This window comes from Poecile atricapillus, chromosome W (genome assembly GCF_030490865.1).
Source record: "Poecile atricapillus isolate bPoeAtr1 chromosome W, bPoeAtr1.hap1, whole genome shotgun sequence".
NCBI lineage: Eukaryota > Metazoa > Chordata > Aves > Passeriformes > Paridae > Poecile > Poecile atricapillus.
Genome location: NC_081288.1, coordinates 13,857,451 through 13,874,928, shown reverse-complemented (window position 1 = coordinate 13,874,928; position 17,478 = coordinate 13,857,451). Strand labels below are relative to the sequence as shown.

The window sequence follows — 17,478 nt, the reverse complement described above, 5'->3', positions numbered from 1 at the left end:
TGAGAAACAAACATCACAGTTAAAAACATTAAAATATTATTTTATTCTTTTTGTGAGAAATAAACCAACACTGAGTGAACAACACCTCCTTCATCTGAGTAATATATTACTGGGCGGGGTTGAACCTGCCTTTTACAGATCAAAGTGCTTTGCCCAATGTCTTATTATTCTTGCTAGGAAGAAGAGAGAAAGATGTAGGTAAAGGTGAAGTAGTAGAGTGGGTTTACTCACTGATGCTGTTGCAGAATTCTCTTGGTCTGAGGCCTGTACTATGAAAATATGTTTCTGACTTGTTTCATAGTCTAATCTAGCTAAAATCCTCACATCTCCTTTTGTTGGGCTGATCCAGAAGATATTTGTGTAATCCCTGGTGCCAGTTGCAGCTACAATGGAGTAAGTGATGACACTGGGTGGCCAGTCCTTGTCTGTGGCATGCACTCTTCCAATGCTAGATCCAACTGAGAGACAGAAAATCCATATTTCATTCACATTTGAAGTAACAGAAGGTGCAGATGAAACTGAGCTAAAGATTTGGTTTAGTTTTAACTAAAAATTAAAGCAATGGTGGGATAAGCACTACTTCCCTATGGTGTGCTATGGCTCCCCTGTGCATGGGTTGCTAGCAGTAAATACCAAAACACAGGAGTCTCTAAAGAACCTCAGCAGAAGTGCTCTGTGGTTGGGCCAAGGGAGTCCTCACTTGTCTGTGTCAGTCTGTAAAGGTTTCTGTGCACCACAGTCCCTCCAAAAGGCTAATTTAGCAAGAGCAGAAAGACAGTGTAAAACAAGACATCTGAGTTCAGTTCCTGGCACTGTCCCAGATTTCTTGTGCAATTGCTGAATTTGTCTGTGTCTCAGCTTCCATCTGTACAATTGGAGTTTTTGCCAGTTTAGTCTATTTAAGGGTAGTAGGTGGTTGTATGGTGAGACCCTAGTTGAACTGGAACTTTGAGCCATTTGCCTCATCTACATATATGAAAATTCATTTGGAGAGAAAAGGCACTTAACAATATGGCAACATTATTTCTATCATTTAGGTTCTACTTACTGTACCTTTAGTAATTTCTGAAACACTAAATACATAAGATAAATTAAGGAAGACTGGAAAAAATTCATTCACTGGCTTTATCCTGATGTAAATGTAGATGATATCTGGAAATATAACAGAAGATTAAATCATAGTTAAGTATGGCTGTGAAATTTTCTCATGCATATATTCAAAATACATATGGTATTATTCTCTCCATGCTGTTACAGCACAGAAAACTATCAAAAGAAATGTAAAAGGGATACTTGCTTGAGTAGGTAGGATGGGCAATATCTTGCACCCTGACAGTCAGTGTATAAACTTCAACACCTTGATTAGCTGGGTTTTCTAAATCAATAGTTCCATTGATCTAAATAGAAAGGAACATAATCATAATTATATCTCCATACATGAACTCAGAGAACACATGATGACAATTACTCTTTTCAGCATTCTGTAAGTGTGATTTGCCCCTTGGGTATATAGAACAGTTCTATAGGAATAACACAGGCTAATAGTCAATTCCAGGATTGAATTCCAGGCTTTTTCTACATACTCACACTTCTGCCAACAAAATTCCTTCCCCTTAAGAGCAGAAATTTTAATCATTTGGGTGATAAGGTCTTGACCTTTTACCTAGTCAATTCAAAGCTTGTGTAATGAGCTGGCTATTTACACTATCCTTTCTTCGCTCAACAAGGATCTGCCATTGTTAATAGTAATAGCTTGAGCTATTACTTGAGCTCATGCCTGCAGACATTGAAAAAGAGGGTATCACCATGAGTGTTTGTCCAGGAACCAAGTTGTTACCAAATGGTGGCTTGCACAGATTTAAATTCTAATTTTCTGAGCTCTCTATCTTGCTGTGGAACCCTCATAAACTTTGGGGCAGCAGGACCAACACACAGGCATCCAGTGCTGGTTGTCTCTTCAGGGAGATTCCTGGAGGCACAGCTTACTTTGTATAGTCTGTTACGTTGAACATACACAGCAATCAAAGGCTTGACAGCAATCATATCCTGTGCAGCAAGGAAAATGATTTTTATGTTGGCAGATGAAGCAGCTAAGGGCAGTTCTTATTGACAAGGAAACCTCAGTTCCAAAATTAAAGTAAACCATACAAAATCATTTTACTGCTCCTGTAACACTCTTGTCTGCTAGACAGAATGCCTATTTTTTGTTGTTTCCCTTTTTCTATAGTTGCCCATGGTTCTTTTCAAAGCAAAAAAAGATCCACCATTGCACATGTCCAGGAACTGGTGGGGTTCTGGCCGATGCAAGTTTGCCAGCAGCTATCAGCATAAGGAATCCATATTTTGACACGTGAAATCACAGAAGTGAAAATCCTACCACACTTTTGTGAAATTTTGCCACTCAGAGAGGTTTTATGATTCTGACCATTTACTGAGTTACTGAGTATGAGATTTCTCAAGTATTTATATTCTTCATGCTGAATAGCAAGGATCTTCCACAGTCTGTCATGAGTAAATGAATATGAAATGGCATCAAATTTCTCTGTTTATCCATATCAAAGTTGGTGCTTCACACTCCCTAAAAAAGAATATTTTTTTCAATCATATCTAGCACATTTATTTAAAACTGAAGAAAACAGTCTCTGTTCACTAAATTCTGTGGAATCCTTAGAAAGCATCCTATCTAGGGATACCTAGTTCACAACCAGTCAAAACAGTCATTCTCCACATAATACCTACTGTGAAATGGATTACAGTATTTTTTTTTCTTGTACAATGAATTAGAAAAATCCCTTATAATATTTCATAAATTGACTTCTCTACTGGTGTAATCTAACATAAAGCCACAAATGACTGACCACAAGTCTTCCAGACACAGTGGACTCCAGAGCAAAGTTATTGCTTCCAAAACCAGATAATCCAGTGAAACTAAATTGGTTGTTTGATGGATCAACATCAATATCTTTACAGTAATTTCTAAGATCAACAAGAAATGTCCCAGGAGTTGTATTTTCATTTGCTTCTTTCCTGTTTAAAACAAAGACATTTCCTGTCAGAGCAACTTATATTTCTCCTTTTGCACTCTTCATATATCACAGGCCAAAACACTGATTTATTTTTAAGTGAAGTCCTAGATCTAAATATGGAACAATGGAGAAAGCAACCCAGAATCTGACCCATGTGTTGTGATGGACAACAGCCCTGTACAATGGGCAGGCTAATGACAAATGTCCACTCCAGCTGCAGGTCTGGGGATGTACCCTAATCTGCTCACTGGTCTGGGGCAGAAAGGCAGCACCAAGGCAAGGAAGAGACTCCATACCTGAAGGCAGAAGGATTGCATTCTGGTGGGTTGTCATTGACATCATCAATAATGATTGTGATCTCCATTTCACTGGCATGGCCGCTGCTGGGGCCATCCTCCACCCGGACTATCAGTGAGATGTTAGGATGGAGCCGCAGTGGAAGCGCATCCCGGTCAACTCTCCCGGTCACCTGCAACACTCCAGTTGCTGTCAGAGAGCAGCCAGAAGTCAGATATTCACCATGGGAGAAAGCAACAAACTGTCATGGTGCATGTGCAAGAGGGTAGGCCAGCTCCACACACAAGTAGCAGAACAAAAAGTCTTCTGTTCTGTGGAAATCGTGGCTGGTTTAGTTATTTTTTTTTTTAAGTGACAAAAAATGGCTCTGACCATTCTGGGTAAGACAAATGGCTAGATACCATTGCTGAAAAACCCACGTTAGGAGGCCTCAGCAGCAGGTTTGTAAAACATTTAGGTTTCCCTTACTCCCAAGCTTCTAGTGCAAGCCAGAAATAAACGCATTCACTGAGTATCAAGGACAGTGAGCTGCTAATGCCTGCGCTGCCCTTGCTCCCCAGCTAGTAAAACAGCTACACTTTCCACTGTTATCATTCAAGCATCCTTCAGCACCTCCAAATCTACTCACATCAACAGAGCTGTGACAGACTGTGCCAAGTGCTGTGGTCAGCCACTCACTTAATACTGTTTTTTCACTTCTGTTTGCCTCTATCAAAAATATTATGGCACAGTACAAGTACTATTCCCAGAGCACAAAGGAGTTAAAAGAACAGTGAATACATCCTCTGCATTTTGGAATGCAATTGAGGAGGAAGGTGGCAATACAAGGCCAAAGGGTATAGGGAATCCAAAGCTTTAAGGATCATCCTTATCCCCCACAGCACTGTGCTGTGTGGCGCTTCTAACAACTGTGATAAACAGTTCTAAAGCAACAGCAGACAAGGGGAAAAGCTGCCACTGAATGCCAGCCCTGGAGGAAAAAATCCTGGGGAAAAAATGTACAGACCCCAGAGAGCATGAAGAAGATAGGGTCACCATGAGAAAAAGGACTCTTTTTGGATGGTCTTGACTGAGGAGGGTCATGAATAGAAAAATGAACTTGAGGTATAGAATTGCTGTGCACCTCAGTGTTAGAGAGGATTTCAGACAGGAGGGAGGACATCATGGTCTAACCACCTGCAGCTGTTTCAAGAGCCCCAGAAAGGTCACTGCAGTCCTCAAATATTCAGCAATCTTACTTCCACCCAAGGAGCCATGACCCTCCAGAAACAAGTCAATATTTGTCAAGAAGTCACCTTTGGTCTACTTTCTCCAAGACATCTTACCAAGTGTTGGTCAGCTGATCAAAGAATTTGGCCTTAATAAGGGACTGAGCACATTCCTTATTGCTATAAGGAGCCACAAAATAAAGTCTATTTAAAACTATGGCAAAAATAATTTCTCCAAAGTAGACAGTCTCTTTTTTTTTTATTATTTTTCAGATGTCAGAAGTCACATTTTTGTTTGTCTGACCTGGGTTTATGGAAAAATGTCTGTCAGATGACTGGATACTGTAGAAAAGTCTGCTGGGAGAATCTTCATCATCAGGATCTTTAGCTGTTACATTGGCAACAATGGTGCCTGGGCTTTGCTCCTCTGGAATTCTGTAGATTCTTTGTTTTCTACAAGATAAAATGCAGCAAAGCATGCATCTTGTTTGTAAGGGCAGCTGATTACAGACACAGCTCAGAAGCCAACTGTAGCAGCAGAGCCATGGCCTTGTTGGGCTCAGTGATGGCTATTTGCATGTCTGGATAAATATCCCAGTCATTGGTTCTGCCAGCTGGACATGTAGCAGTAGCTGAACTGGCACATGTTCATAAAGCATGACACAGCCACACAAGTAAAAGCTCTTCCTCTGCAAGTTTTCCACAGTAAAAGCAATTTAACTTTCACAGAACCATGGAAGTTGAAGAGGGGGTGGTTAAATCAAGGGGGTGGTTAAATCAAGCCATCCATATCTGTACAGAGCCACCAGGTCATAAAGATATTTGCTTTAATTCCTTCATTTTGCAAGAGAAAAGCAAAAATTACAATAAGTAATGTGGTTAACCATCTTTTGGGATGAATTCTGGAGCACTCTTGGGGGCAACAATAATACAGAAAAACTGAATTGTTGCTGCAGAAGGCAAAGGCAGGAAGGAGCACTCTTCTGGGTGCCTAACAGAAGAACATGCCTCAAACTCCAGCAGCATCTGTCTATCTGATGCATTTTACATTGGGAAAATGGTTCTCTACTGCCACTATTTGGTGTGCCAGTGCTCCCAGATTTTCCAATAACTGTGTTTTATAGGTCACAATAAATTGCATTGTGCAAGCAATTGTGCAGGATTGCTTACAGTGGTTGCAGTTTGATGTTCACATGGGTACTCAGGTAGACAATTTCAGAACTTGAACCACATGCAAAAATAGGCATAGGCCAGGACACAAAAATGGTGCAAGGAATTTCAGAAGACTGATTTGTATTACTCACACATAAACACACACACACCTCCTGATTCTGGAACTCAAAGGGAGTTGAAGGTCCTCTAGCGTTCAAAAAAACATTAGAAGTGTGTTCCAAGACTAAATACTTTTTGCACTTTTAAAACATTCTATGCTACCACTTAGGTAATTGACTAGTCTGTAGTTTCCAGCACAGGAAAACATGAGTTATTTGTTGCTCTCTGAAGACACACTTCATGGGGCACTTAGCAATTGGAGCAGAGAATTGCAGAGACAGAACAGAAGATCCCACGCCTCAAGAGCTCCACTTGCAATTTTAAAATGGTTATGAAGACACACTATCTTCAACTGTTCTGTCAGTTCATATGAAAAGAGGCAAGTATACAGGCGAGAAATCACATAGGGTTTTCCCGGTAAAAACACCTAACTTACAGAGAGAAGAAAACAAGGAGTTTTTGAAGCCTGTTGTGTCAGTTATTTACTAAGTTTTGATCTCATCCTTGGCACTGAATCCCTTCCTTCCTTGTTCTCCTGTTGCTTCCAGAGTCATGCAGAAATAAACAGATCCCACTCACTCCCACATCTCTATCTGTATTTGCCCCAAAGTAGGAAATTCCCTAGGACCACTGGAACCCCAACTCCAACCTCTCTGTGAACAGCAAACTCATCACAGTTCCACCCTCATAGTCCTACCAACCCTTCTGCAACATGGTCGTTATCCCCTCCCCACTAGATATTTTGGGAAGAAGTGGGATATTACTGAGCACACCCCCATTGCACAAAGAAACAGCTGGGGAGGAGTTGGGGTCACTTCCTACACAACTATGTCTGGGATGTGTTCTGTTGTCATCTGTCTACCACCTGCCAGTGGTGGTTACAGGATGGTTCAAGCAGACCTTTTAGTCACTGCAATATAACTGCAAAGGAAGCATATGTTTGTTTTCTTCTCCTTTGTTTTCCTGACTCCACAAGTTTTCCATTGATTTTAACAGGAACAGTTTCAAAAGGCTGAATGCCAACATAGTGTTGTGAACACCAAAACCAGATGTGCTTGCATATACTATGGGAACAATTAAAAAGACCCTTTGAAACTCGGTTCTTGACATCTATGATTGGGGTAAAATAAAGGAGGTTTGTTAACTCCTCACGTTTCCCCAGCTCTTACTCCAGAACTAATTATTAGTGTCAGGAAGTACTTAGACCCGGCACGCAGCTCACATTGTAGCAGGGGACAGGCCATACATGTGCATATTAAGGATAGATCATGAAATACAATTTAATCTAAAATTCTTTGCAAACTGAGCTGCTCTTTTTGATCAGTAGTGTCAATCTAAAAAAGGACAAGATTCAAACAAATACTAGACTCTATTTGTGCCAAAAGAGTCTTAGAACTTAGGTGTTACAGATTCTCAAGCCACTGCAGCTTTCACTAATTCAAACAAGTAGATAAATATTTAAAAGAGCTTTTTTGGCATTTCAGACACAAGGATAAATACACAGAAATAGCAAAATAGGAGTCAACAATCATCTAGAACACAATGTGCAGACATTGGTACTGGGAACAGGATTCCTTCTCCTTGCAGAAGTACAGTAACATGGAATCAGCTACTAGAGTTCTTGTTATTGCAGACATGAGGTTCAAGTATTAAGTAGGTAGCAAAAACAACATCAACAACAATTTATGCCTATTTCTAACATTTAATTTCTTGTTTCTTCAGATTCTTCACCCCTTTATCCATCAAGGTCCAGATGATTTGCCTCAGCCCAGGAGACACCCATTGCTCTGGGTCAAGACAACACCCAGAAGATTGTTCCAAACCAGTGGCTGGAACCTCCTGGCATGGCCCCAGGGGCTATCCTGTCTTCACTTTTGCAGAGATGGCATCATAAATATTCTCAGCAGGGAACTTGCAGAGTCTCACAATCAAGAGACACAATGGCAGTGCCTTGAATCCCATCAGTGTCTCATACAGTGACACAGATAAATCAACAACAGAGTCAGATCAACTGTGATAATTGTCAGGCTCCTGCTTCAGAAACAACTGTCCACTGTGCTTTCCACAGCAAAACAGCTTGCTTGCAGCACATACATATTTGTCCCTATTTTTCCACATTTTCGATATTTCCTGACTCCATTAGTCTTCAAAAGATATTTCTGACTTGTGTGTTATGACACAATTTCCTGCTTAGGACATAGTAAGAGACAACAAAGTTTCAAAGATCACCTATTGTTTACAAGCGTGTCTGGGAAGAGGAAGACTGATCAAAAGGGAGACCTTCTTATGTCTAGACATTTCTGCATGAATAAACACAATTATGATGAAATGCACACCTACATAAGGAGAAAACTCTATATGATTGTATTCACACCGGGTGAAATTAATCTCCTTGTCTGAACTTGTCCACAGATCTTTGCATAGCTTTAACCTCTATAAATGCTAACAAGTAAAACAGGCTTTTTTGGCTGTTCTTAGCATGAAGACAGAGCCTAGAAAACTTTAAACTATTAAGAACATAAATAAGAATAAATTAGGAACATTAGGACAAAGCTTTCCAGTATAAGAATAGGAATCATAGCAAAATTAAAATGCTTTTTTCAGTAGTATTTTGTTGTCATAGTTATTTGCCCTTATGTTAAACCCTCCCACTGGTGCCAAAGCAGTAAACCTGAGAAAACACCTACATTTTGAATGCAATGGAAAATTTTTACTCACATGGTAAAGTAAGGTCTTTCATCGTTGATGTTAATTATATTTATATTCACTGTTTTGGTTGAGTTGAGTCCTTCTGGATCTGTCACTGTTACATTTAAAAAGTAACTGTTAGATAAGAAAAACAGAACAGGAATTATTCTGTGTATGTCAGAAAACATTTCCCTGAATGCTATAAACTATGGGAATAAAATACATTCTCACCAGTGTGGATCTTTCTCATAATCAAATTCTTTTGTGGAAAAAATGTCTCCACTTTTCCTGATTGAGAATGGCAATGTTGCAGGGAGCAGTGAATACTGAAATGAAGAGAACAAAAATTTAGTCTTTTTGTCTTTAAACATACCTCCATTCATTCATTCCTTGCCTTGTAGAAAAGGGAAAGTTATTTGCACCATGCAAATAACCTGCAAAAGCCACTGAGCAGATCTGTCCAAGGATGTAACTGCATTTCTTTATTTGCAGCTTCTTATGCCTCAGATATGTCAGGTTAGAGGGCACATGGAACTCACTGCCATTGCTCTTGAACACAAAGCAGAGCTAAACTCCCACAGCTCTGCTTCCCTCCTCACCAGCTCAGTTTGACTGGGCAAAGACTCAGGACAGACTTCAAGCTAATTGCTTTCTTGAATAACACTAAACATTGAAGTAGCGTCTTTGGGTTCAGTTCTTGAATGTACTGTACTTTATAAAGCCAAACTAAATAAAGCAAAGATACAACATAATTCTTAGCTAAGTGCAGTTACTTTTCCCCAGCTACCAACTTAACATTTTCCACAAGTTTTTCTGAATACCACCAGTATTTTCAGATCAGCCATTTTCACATTTTCATTACTGAAGGTCACAGTTTGTCCTGAGATTGTCAAAAACTTGATATTAATTTGCCTTGTAAGTGATTTCCTTATGGTCTCATTTAAAAGAATTTACATTGTGATACAGAAAGTTAAAAATTTTATTTATTTTTAGTCACTGTCATCTATATGAAACATTTTGTAAGCTATTTTTTTAATTTTAAATTCACAATTTTTACTGTCTCTCTGATTAACTATATCAAATTCTGCCTCCAATATCCCTTAATATTGGATGGCTGAGAACTTAAAATATAGTTTTTGTCCAAACATTAAGGCAGGTTTTTCTTAGTTTAGTATTGAGAATGCTTATTTTTTTCCAGATCAAACCTTTCCTGTGTTTCTGATAAGGAAGGAAGTTGTTGAAAGATGATGGTGATTCACATTTCAGACTCAGCAGATTACATAATCTCTGGAGTTTTTTGGTTAGTACAACTTACTTGGAGTTTTTCATTTTCAGGATCAGCTGCATCAACTTGGTAAATGCGTTCTGGAGGTGTCCCTTCCAACACGTAGATGGTCACAGCTGCACGGACATAAGAGTACTCTGTTATCTGGGTAAAATAAAGGGCACAGCAGCAAAGAGACTGATGCACTGAAGCTGTTAGGATGTATTACTGCCTGCTACATCTTCTTACTTCACAAGTGTAATTCCAAAATCATCATAAAGATCATAAATACTCAAAAGACAAAAAGAAACCAATTACATATCTGTAAACAAGCAACAACCACTGCAATATGAATTGTCCATTCAGGGGAAGGACTGATCTTTCCTTATGGACTATCTTTAGCTATTCACAGATTATGGGGAAAATTATGTATTTGGGCTACATTTGTGGGGTTTTTACTATGCAGGTGGGAAGAACACAATCCTGTGCTAGGTCCTTATCATCATCCCCCTCCTGTCCTGTGCCCTGCCAGGAGAGCTCAGAGCCTTTCATCTTAATTTCTGCTTTTCCTTTACACCTGTGAGGCAGATAAGTAGATGATGGTCTGCACAGACTTAAATGTTTGCTTTACTGAGGCTGGTACTTCAGTGCAAGGTATGTTTCTCTCCATGCCAGGGATTCTCACAGCTGGTCTATCCCATACTGGACTACTGGCAACAGCCTTATCTCTCCTTGGGCAGAGCAATTAACAGAACAACAGATCTTTAGATCACATTATTTGCTTTATGCCCTTTTGTGTATACTGGATCTGCTCTTTCTGGACTATTAATTTCCACTGTGACCCCTACTGACTGCTGCTCCTCATCAGAGCAGTAGGAATCCCAGAGCAGCATAATGAGTTGTTCCCAGAGGACAACAATATGAATACAAAGTTTAATGAGAGGGAGATGCTTTTTCATAAACAGCAAATGCACAATTAGTGTCTAATTGTGGCTGGTACTGTTAACTAAAGCCACACAGTTAGACAGATCAGACATCTGTGCTCACCAATTTATGGCAGCTCTAGCTGAGAGTTAAGCTGATGCCTTTATTTGTAACAAGCTCCCACGTAGTGTGTTTCATGCTGTGTTGATCCCTTGAAGCGTCAGATTTAATTATTATTAGATTCCAGCGGCACCCATGATATGCAAGACACCAGCTATACCGAGAAGATGACACAGCCTCTTCCCTGGGGAAGCTAATTTGCTTTACAAACTAAGTCTTGTATGGAATCAGCAATGCCAATGTGCTCAGGAGGCATCAGTGAGGAGGGCTGAATGTGAGCAGGCTGCTCTGAACCCGACCCCTTGCAAAAGTCAGGCTGCAGCCAAGCTTCACTGTCCCAGCGTGGTCAGTCCAAACCTGGGGGGTTAGCAGCTACCTCTGAATACCTGCCACAAAGGGATCACAGTTTAGTATTTTCAGATTTTTTAAAACTGAGTATTGAAGTATGCTTGGCCATATAGTGCTGCTACGACAGCAAGTCATCAAAGAGGCTCTCAGTACTTTATGGAATGAACTGAATTGTTCTGTCTGCATGTGAGTACATAATGAATCACTATATTCTGATGTATCTGTTACCATTTTTGAAGGTCTTCTTCATTAGTAAATATGCAAGATAAGATCTCTTAGAGAGTAGGACACTTATTTCCCATCCTTTCTATTGATGGCAGCGTCAGGTACAGCACAACGTGCAAAACCTGCACTGGCCACAGCTGCAGTCCAGGCTCTCCAGCCTCATTCCTAAGGCTACTGCACATTCCTCCCGTTTGTTAACCAAGTAAACTTGGTTAACATCAATCGCCCCATGTAGGGGCCTCCTTCCATCTGTATCACTATAGATCACAATCTCTGAGGTCTCACTCTTAAGACTGATTTTCAACTTAATTTCTCATGTGAAGGTGCAGATGCCATATGCAGATATAAAACATCTGCAAAGCAAGATTTTTATTGTTTTCCCACAGAAATTCTTGCACATACAATATGCCCTTGTTGAAATTTATCTTGCTTGTCAGTCCAGTTCTCAACAAACTACAGAAATATGGACCCATACTCAATAGCTATAAAACCAGCAAACTTTAATTTTCTAATTAAAAAGAACATATGTATTTATTGATATAATTTTTTCCTTTAATTCTTCAACTGCTTAAAAATGGGTAAATAATTTTTTAACAAAATTTCAAGAAAAATTAAAGGGCATTTCCAGAGATGAAGTGTACCAACTCTTTGTGTAAAACAACACTGATGAAAACAGTGTCCTATTCTTTCCCTGTTTTCCTGAAGCAAAACACTTAGACTACTTTAGACTTTACTTTACTTTAGACTACTTTAGTTACAGGCACTGTATGAGCTCAATTTTTTTAAGATGATGTAATCTTTTCAAGTATTGTTCTTTGCAAATTCTACCATTATCTTACTTTGAATTGCCAAATTTCCTCGAAATACAGGATGCTCATTTTTATCTGTTACATGAATAGTCAATATGTTAAGGTCAGTTCTTCCAGTTGCATCTTCAACAAAAATCTGCAAATCAAAGCTCTTTGGCATTGTTTCATAATCTAGGACAGGGTTTCCAGTGGTAATAACCTGAAAATAAAAGATTATTATTATTAGCACATGATGCAAGAGATGAAACTTATAGTCCAAACGAGTGAACACAAATCAAGGGACACTTTCAATCAGTAAAGAGTGAGTGTTTTAGACAATCTTTTACTTGCTGGCACATTTTGCATCAGTGGCAAAAATGTGACAGAAACAGAGTGAAGAGATCAAAATGTTGTGTGGCTTCATGGAGTAACTCAAAGATCTTTTGTGTGAGGAGGAGTCTGAGGAGGAGATAGCCTGGAAGGTGCTGCCATGTCTCTCAGGCAATGCTTTATCTTCAAATTCAGGCCCACAGGTATGTCTCTGTGCCAAGTGTTTTCCTTTCTACACCGTGCTCCAGGAGTGCTCAAGGTGTGATGAGACTGAGAATTCAGAGGAAGCCTTGCAAGACACAAGGGCAGCTTCACTTTTTCTGTGAATTAGGAACATGAGGAAGAAGATCTTTAACTTGAAATAAAGAGTGTGAAGGCAGAAGACCATATATCTAGAAGTTACTAGAACCTTCCTTGTGTAGCCTGTATCTGGGAGAAGACTTGCAGGAAAACCACAGAAGGGAGCTTCATGGGTACATTGTCTGAGAGAGGCACCAGAATTGTTTGGGAAAAATGTCAAACTAATTGAAAAAATATCCTAGGCCTTGATGTTTGCAAGATTGATAAGGCAAACATTTTCTTTATTTTGTTTAGGGGATTTTATTTCAAAGGCTTTCAGCTCTGCATATTGCCTCTTAACACAAAATATGTACTAGCCTGAGACTGACACCCTGTGAAAAAATGTAAAATGCAATCATTCTGGATTTAGGATGAGTCCAGAGCAACAGGAGGATACTGAAAGTTGTGTGCCTCAATCTTCACTGCTTAAACCAATAATAAAACAAGATCTTTCCTTTCTTGGACAAGAAAGGAAAAGGTGACCATTAAGTTTTTTGTGTGGCTAAAAATGTGTGAAACTTGAACCCAGTAGCAGGGTTCTGTGGAACTGGAGAAGCAGAAGAGCTGGGATTCATGAGTGTGTGTGACAAGTAGCATGTCAGTATATTCACAGTACTGCAGAATAGAGGAGACTGAAGAGCATGCAGAAGGAGAACAAAGAGATAAATCCTTGGGTTTAGATGAGATGCTGTGGGCCAGAGGACAAACACAAAAACACAGCACAGTTAGAAGACAGAAGTCAAAACTGAGACAATTAACAAAGAGTTGGAGGAGAGTGAACAGAAGCACAAATGTTTTGTGCCTTCTGGTACATAAAAGAGCTGCTGTCTGGAACCTCATGGATCTTTCTGTTAAAATACTGCATGAGAAAATAACTGTGTCCTGGATGGTCTCCTTTCCTCCTATACTCTACAGACATGAGTTTCCCATAAAGTGATGCTAACACAGAAGAAACATTGTAAAAACTTGTCACAACCATGGAAAGCTTGATGTTCAAAATTAATGTTTGATGGAGATCTAAATACTGTGAACACATACAATGAATTCAACATTTTAAACTGTCCAGTTCTAAATAGAAGTTATGTGTTCTGGAGATTATCCCTCCGGTTCACAGCCAAATATTTTCATTGGTACTGTAACTACAGCTGGACTAAATGTGTCTAAATACACATCTTCCACCCTCCTTTATGCAGGCCTTGGAAGTGAACATGTGAATCCAAATGATCTCTTTCTAGGTTTCTTTTGAACTTTTTTGGGAACAGCATGACACTGGCATAGGCTGTGAGCAGCTATTCTCCTTTCCTTCAGGTAGGAGCAAAGCTTACTGATAAAAGCAGGACTGCTCACACTTGGAGCAGCTGCAGGCTTCATAAAGGGGATCTAGAGTCACCTCTGAACTGTCTATCACTCATTCCACGTGAGAATTTCACTGCTCCCTGCTCCATCACCAATATATTCAGAGAGCACCACTAAGAGCACCCAGGTAAAAACAGGTTTTCATGCATTCTACACATCTGCTCTTGAGAACTTCAAACAGGAGTAAGGTGAGGAGGAATGGGCAGGACTGAGATCTCAGAAACTCTTACTTTCTCAGAAGTCTCAAAATATATCAAGAAACATGATATTGTTTTCTGCTGCTGCAACAGGATTAAATGTGCTTCATAAATACTGAAGAGCCTGTCCTAGCAGGTACTTAGCTAATCTCATAATTCATTCATGAAATGAGTGCCTTTTCTATATCTTAGCAGAGGTTTAATGACAGTAGATAGAGCTGGGGTGTCTGGTTTTGGATCACGTCACTTTTATGAAATATTGTACAGATCTGCTACAACATAGCATAAGTAATTAAAAGGAGCAATCCTCATCAAATAAAATAACTAAGAACATCCAAGTATTTATCCTTGCTTTATGAGTTGTAATTAGCACTCATCAGCTAATTTGCAGAATTTGTATGTAGCTTTCTTTATGATTTTTTCATGACTGATATTCACTGGCTCAAACTCTTTGTTCTAGTCCTCTGAGTTACTTAGGAAATGTTGGAAAAAGCAACAGTTCAAGCAAAACATAGAAAGGTTCACAGGCCATTCTGGTAATGCGGCTGTGGTATGAAATGGATACAAACTGGCACTTTGGAAGCAGCAGTCTCTTCCATTTTCATCCTTGTGTCACCCTGCACTGTGCTAGAACAAGAATTTCTCCATCATCCTTGCCATGAAAAATTCCAAGAAGGACTTTTTGTCTATTATTTTTCCTCCAGATTAACTTCTCAGTCCCACTCAACAAGCAGCTATATAAATTCTTGTGTGTCATAATATAAAGATGGCATAGGACAGGAGCAAGCAGGTATAAAAAAGGACTATTTTGCAGCAGAAGGGATCACTTTAATGCAAAATGCCAAAATGAAACTTAGGAAGGGAGTCCTACATTATGGATTCTCTGTCAGCAAAGCCAGTTTAAGAGATGCATCTATTTCCTTCTGATTGTTACCCAGGAGTTGAGGAAAGAGCATGAAGCAGAGTTCAGGGAGGTTTAGGCTGGATTTCAGGCAAATGTTTTTCACCCAGAAAGTGGCTGGACACTGGAATAAGCTCTCCAGGGAGGTGGTCACAGCACCAAGCCTGGCAGAGTTAAAGAAGTGATTGGACAATGCTCTCAGGCACACGGGGTGATTCTTGGGATGTCCTGTATAGAACCAGGAGCTGGACTAGATAATCCTGAAGGAACCCCTCCAACTCAGCATATTCTATAATTCTACAATTCTATGATCTCTTCAGCTGACACAGTCCAGGTATTTGTGCAGTCCCACCCTATGCTTCACAGGTGAAAGAAGGCTCTTTTGAGAGGTTTTTTAATCACTTCACTGACCCTGCTGGGGAGCAGTAAAGAGCCATCAGAGCTGGCACAAGTGAGCTTTGTACTCTGCTGCGAGGCTGGAGCATGGGAGCCACAGCAGCTCCCTGCAGGCACATCAAATCCATGAGCAAACACCACCTAGGGCTGCAGCCTTACTTTTCCCAAATTTTCTCCCAAAAGCACCAGCAGAGAGAACAAGAAAAGAGCTGTTTATCAGGTCTGTGAAAACCCAAACACCCAGAAAAGGATATTCAAATCACCTTTTTAAGACTCTGCACCATTTCTATCTGTATCCATTAAAGCCACTCTTCACTGTTCAGGCTCAGATGTACAAGCAAGTTGCAATGGGATGACAAGTTATCAGGCATCTAAACACTCATTGCCTGTGACAAATGTGAGCTAATAGTTGCTAATTTATTCAACAATAAAAATCAGCCTGAAGTAATGGAAATTGCTCTGCATTTGCCATGGGACAAGAGTGTGCAACAGATATAGGCAGGTCACAGATGTGTGGAAGGGTGATAACTTCTTACCTCAAGATAACTTCCTCATGTGTCACAGCCTTTGTTCAGAATTAAAAATTACTTTGATCTGATTCAGCCTCATTTATTTTGGAAGTGAGACAAATTTATTTTAATTCCTGGTGAGAGTGGCCAAACAGTGGTTTAACGAAGGCACTTTCGTTTCATTTCACTTCGTACATATTAAGCTGAAAAACTATGGATAAAACCTCAAAACAGAAGCAGATCCTCCATGTTCTTCTTCACCTCTTATTTTCTAAAAATCACAATTTTTCTATCACAGAATTAATGGAATTATTGTGATGAGTGATTTTTCCGAGATGCAATTAAAAATCATAATTACTATTGCTATTCATCTGTCATATCTATTACAGCATTTTTGAATATTACCACAGTCTGCATTTAAAATTCTTTTCTGATTAAAAGATGTGACACTGTGCACTGTCAGTGCTCAGTAATCCAGGAAACATCAGCCTACAACTGAAAATTACTCAAGTTAAACTCACCCTGAATTCAAGACCTCCTTTTGATTCAATGTCAAAAGCTTCTGTGAGTGGATTTGAATTTACTATGGTAGGAAGAATTGCAACACCTTCAGCAGCCAATGAAGAAACAGTCACATTAAAGTCATAGACTGAAACACCAGCTGCTGAGTTTTCTTCAACAGTGCTTGTTGCAGGTAAGCCCTTAAGCAACTGGGTTCTTCTTCCTGCAAGATGAAAATGAATGTAAAATTACTTCTGGGAATCTTGAGCTAATAAGTACACAGCTTTTGTCAAGAGCTGCCATTAAGGAACACAAAATGCCCTGACTCTCTTTTTACCTATGAATGGGGGCATTGCATCATAGTAAATCCAGTGTTAATGGCTAAAGAACCCATTTTTTCGTTTATTCAGTCCTACAATGTTGTCATCTAGAGTGGTTATTGTTAAAGAATTATTTTACTGCACCATTTGCCTTCATATGTCTTTATACCTAAGCAAAGAAGCCAATTTTCTTTCTATATTTTCATTTTTCCCCCTGTACTAACTAGTGCCTCTGTTCACTGTTACATCAAAAAGTACCTTGAGAAACAGACCCAGATACTAAAGAAATAATGTTCTTTTGTGGACTATACTATCTGCAGCACCTATTTCCTCTATTTTCCCTCTTCTAATTCTTTCTATGGCAGCTGTGTGCAAGCCTGGCTCTTGAGTAGTGTGAGTTAGTAGCAGTTCCAGGGGTGTTTTTGTCATGTCTCTTTCTTTGAGCAAGGAAGAGCAATCTGGAGAAGTC

General features: G+C 39.6%; 1 protein-coding gene across 1 annotated transcript in view; it reads right to left on the bottom strand.

The window, feature by feature from the left end:
- Window positions 1-17,042, bottom strand: part of LOC131591574 (cadherin-related family member 3-like) — a 29,995-nt gene extending 12,953 nt beyond the window's left edge. The window contains exons 1-13 of the mRNA XM_058862397.1: window positions 17,027-17,042; window positions 16,710-16,912; window positions 12,212-12,380; window positions 9,807-9,892; window positions 8,723-8,817; window positions 8,522-8,626; window positions 4,836-4,984; window positions 3,323-3,512; window positions 2,855-3,027; window positions 2,191-2,294; window positions 1,298-1,397; window positions 1,054-1,152; window positions 232-458 (exon numbers count right to left, since the gene is read on the bottom strand). Of these exons, the coding sequence (XP_058718380.1) occupies window positions 232-458; window positions 1,054-1,152; window positions 1,298-1,397; window positions 2,191-2,294; window positions 2,855-3,027; window positions 3,323-3,512; window positions 4,836-4,984; window positions 8,522-8,626; window positions 8,723-8,817; window positions 9,807-9,892; window positions 12,212-12,380; window positions 16,710-16,912; window positions 17,027-17,042 (1,716 nt within the window). The remainder of the gene's footprint in view (window positions 1-231; window positions 459-1,053; window positions 1,153-1,297; window positions 1,398-2,190; window positions 2,295-2,854; window positions 3,028-3,322; window positions 3,513-4,835; window positions 4,985-8,521; window positions 8,627-8,722; window positions 8,818-9,806; window positions 9,893-12,211; window positions 12,381-16,709; window positions 16,913-17,026) is intronic.
- Window positions 17,043-17,478: the final 436 nt, after the last annotated feature.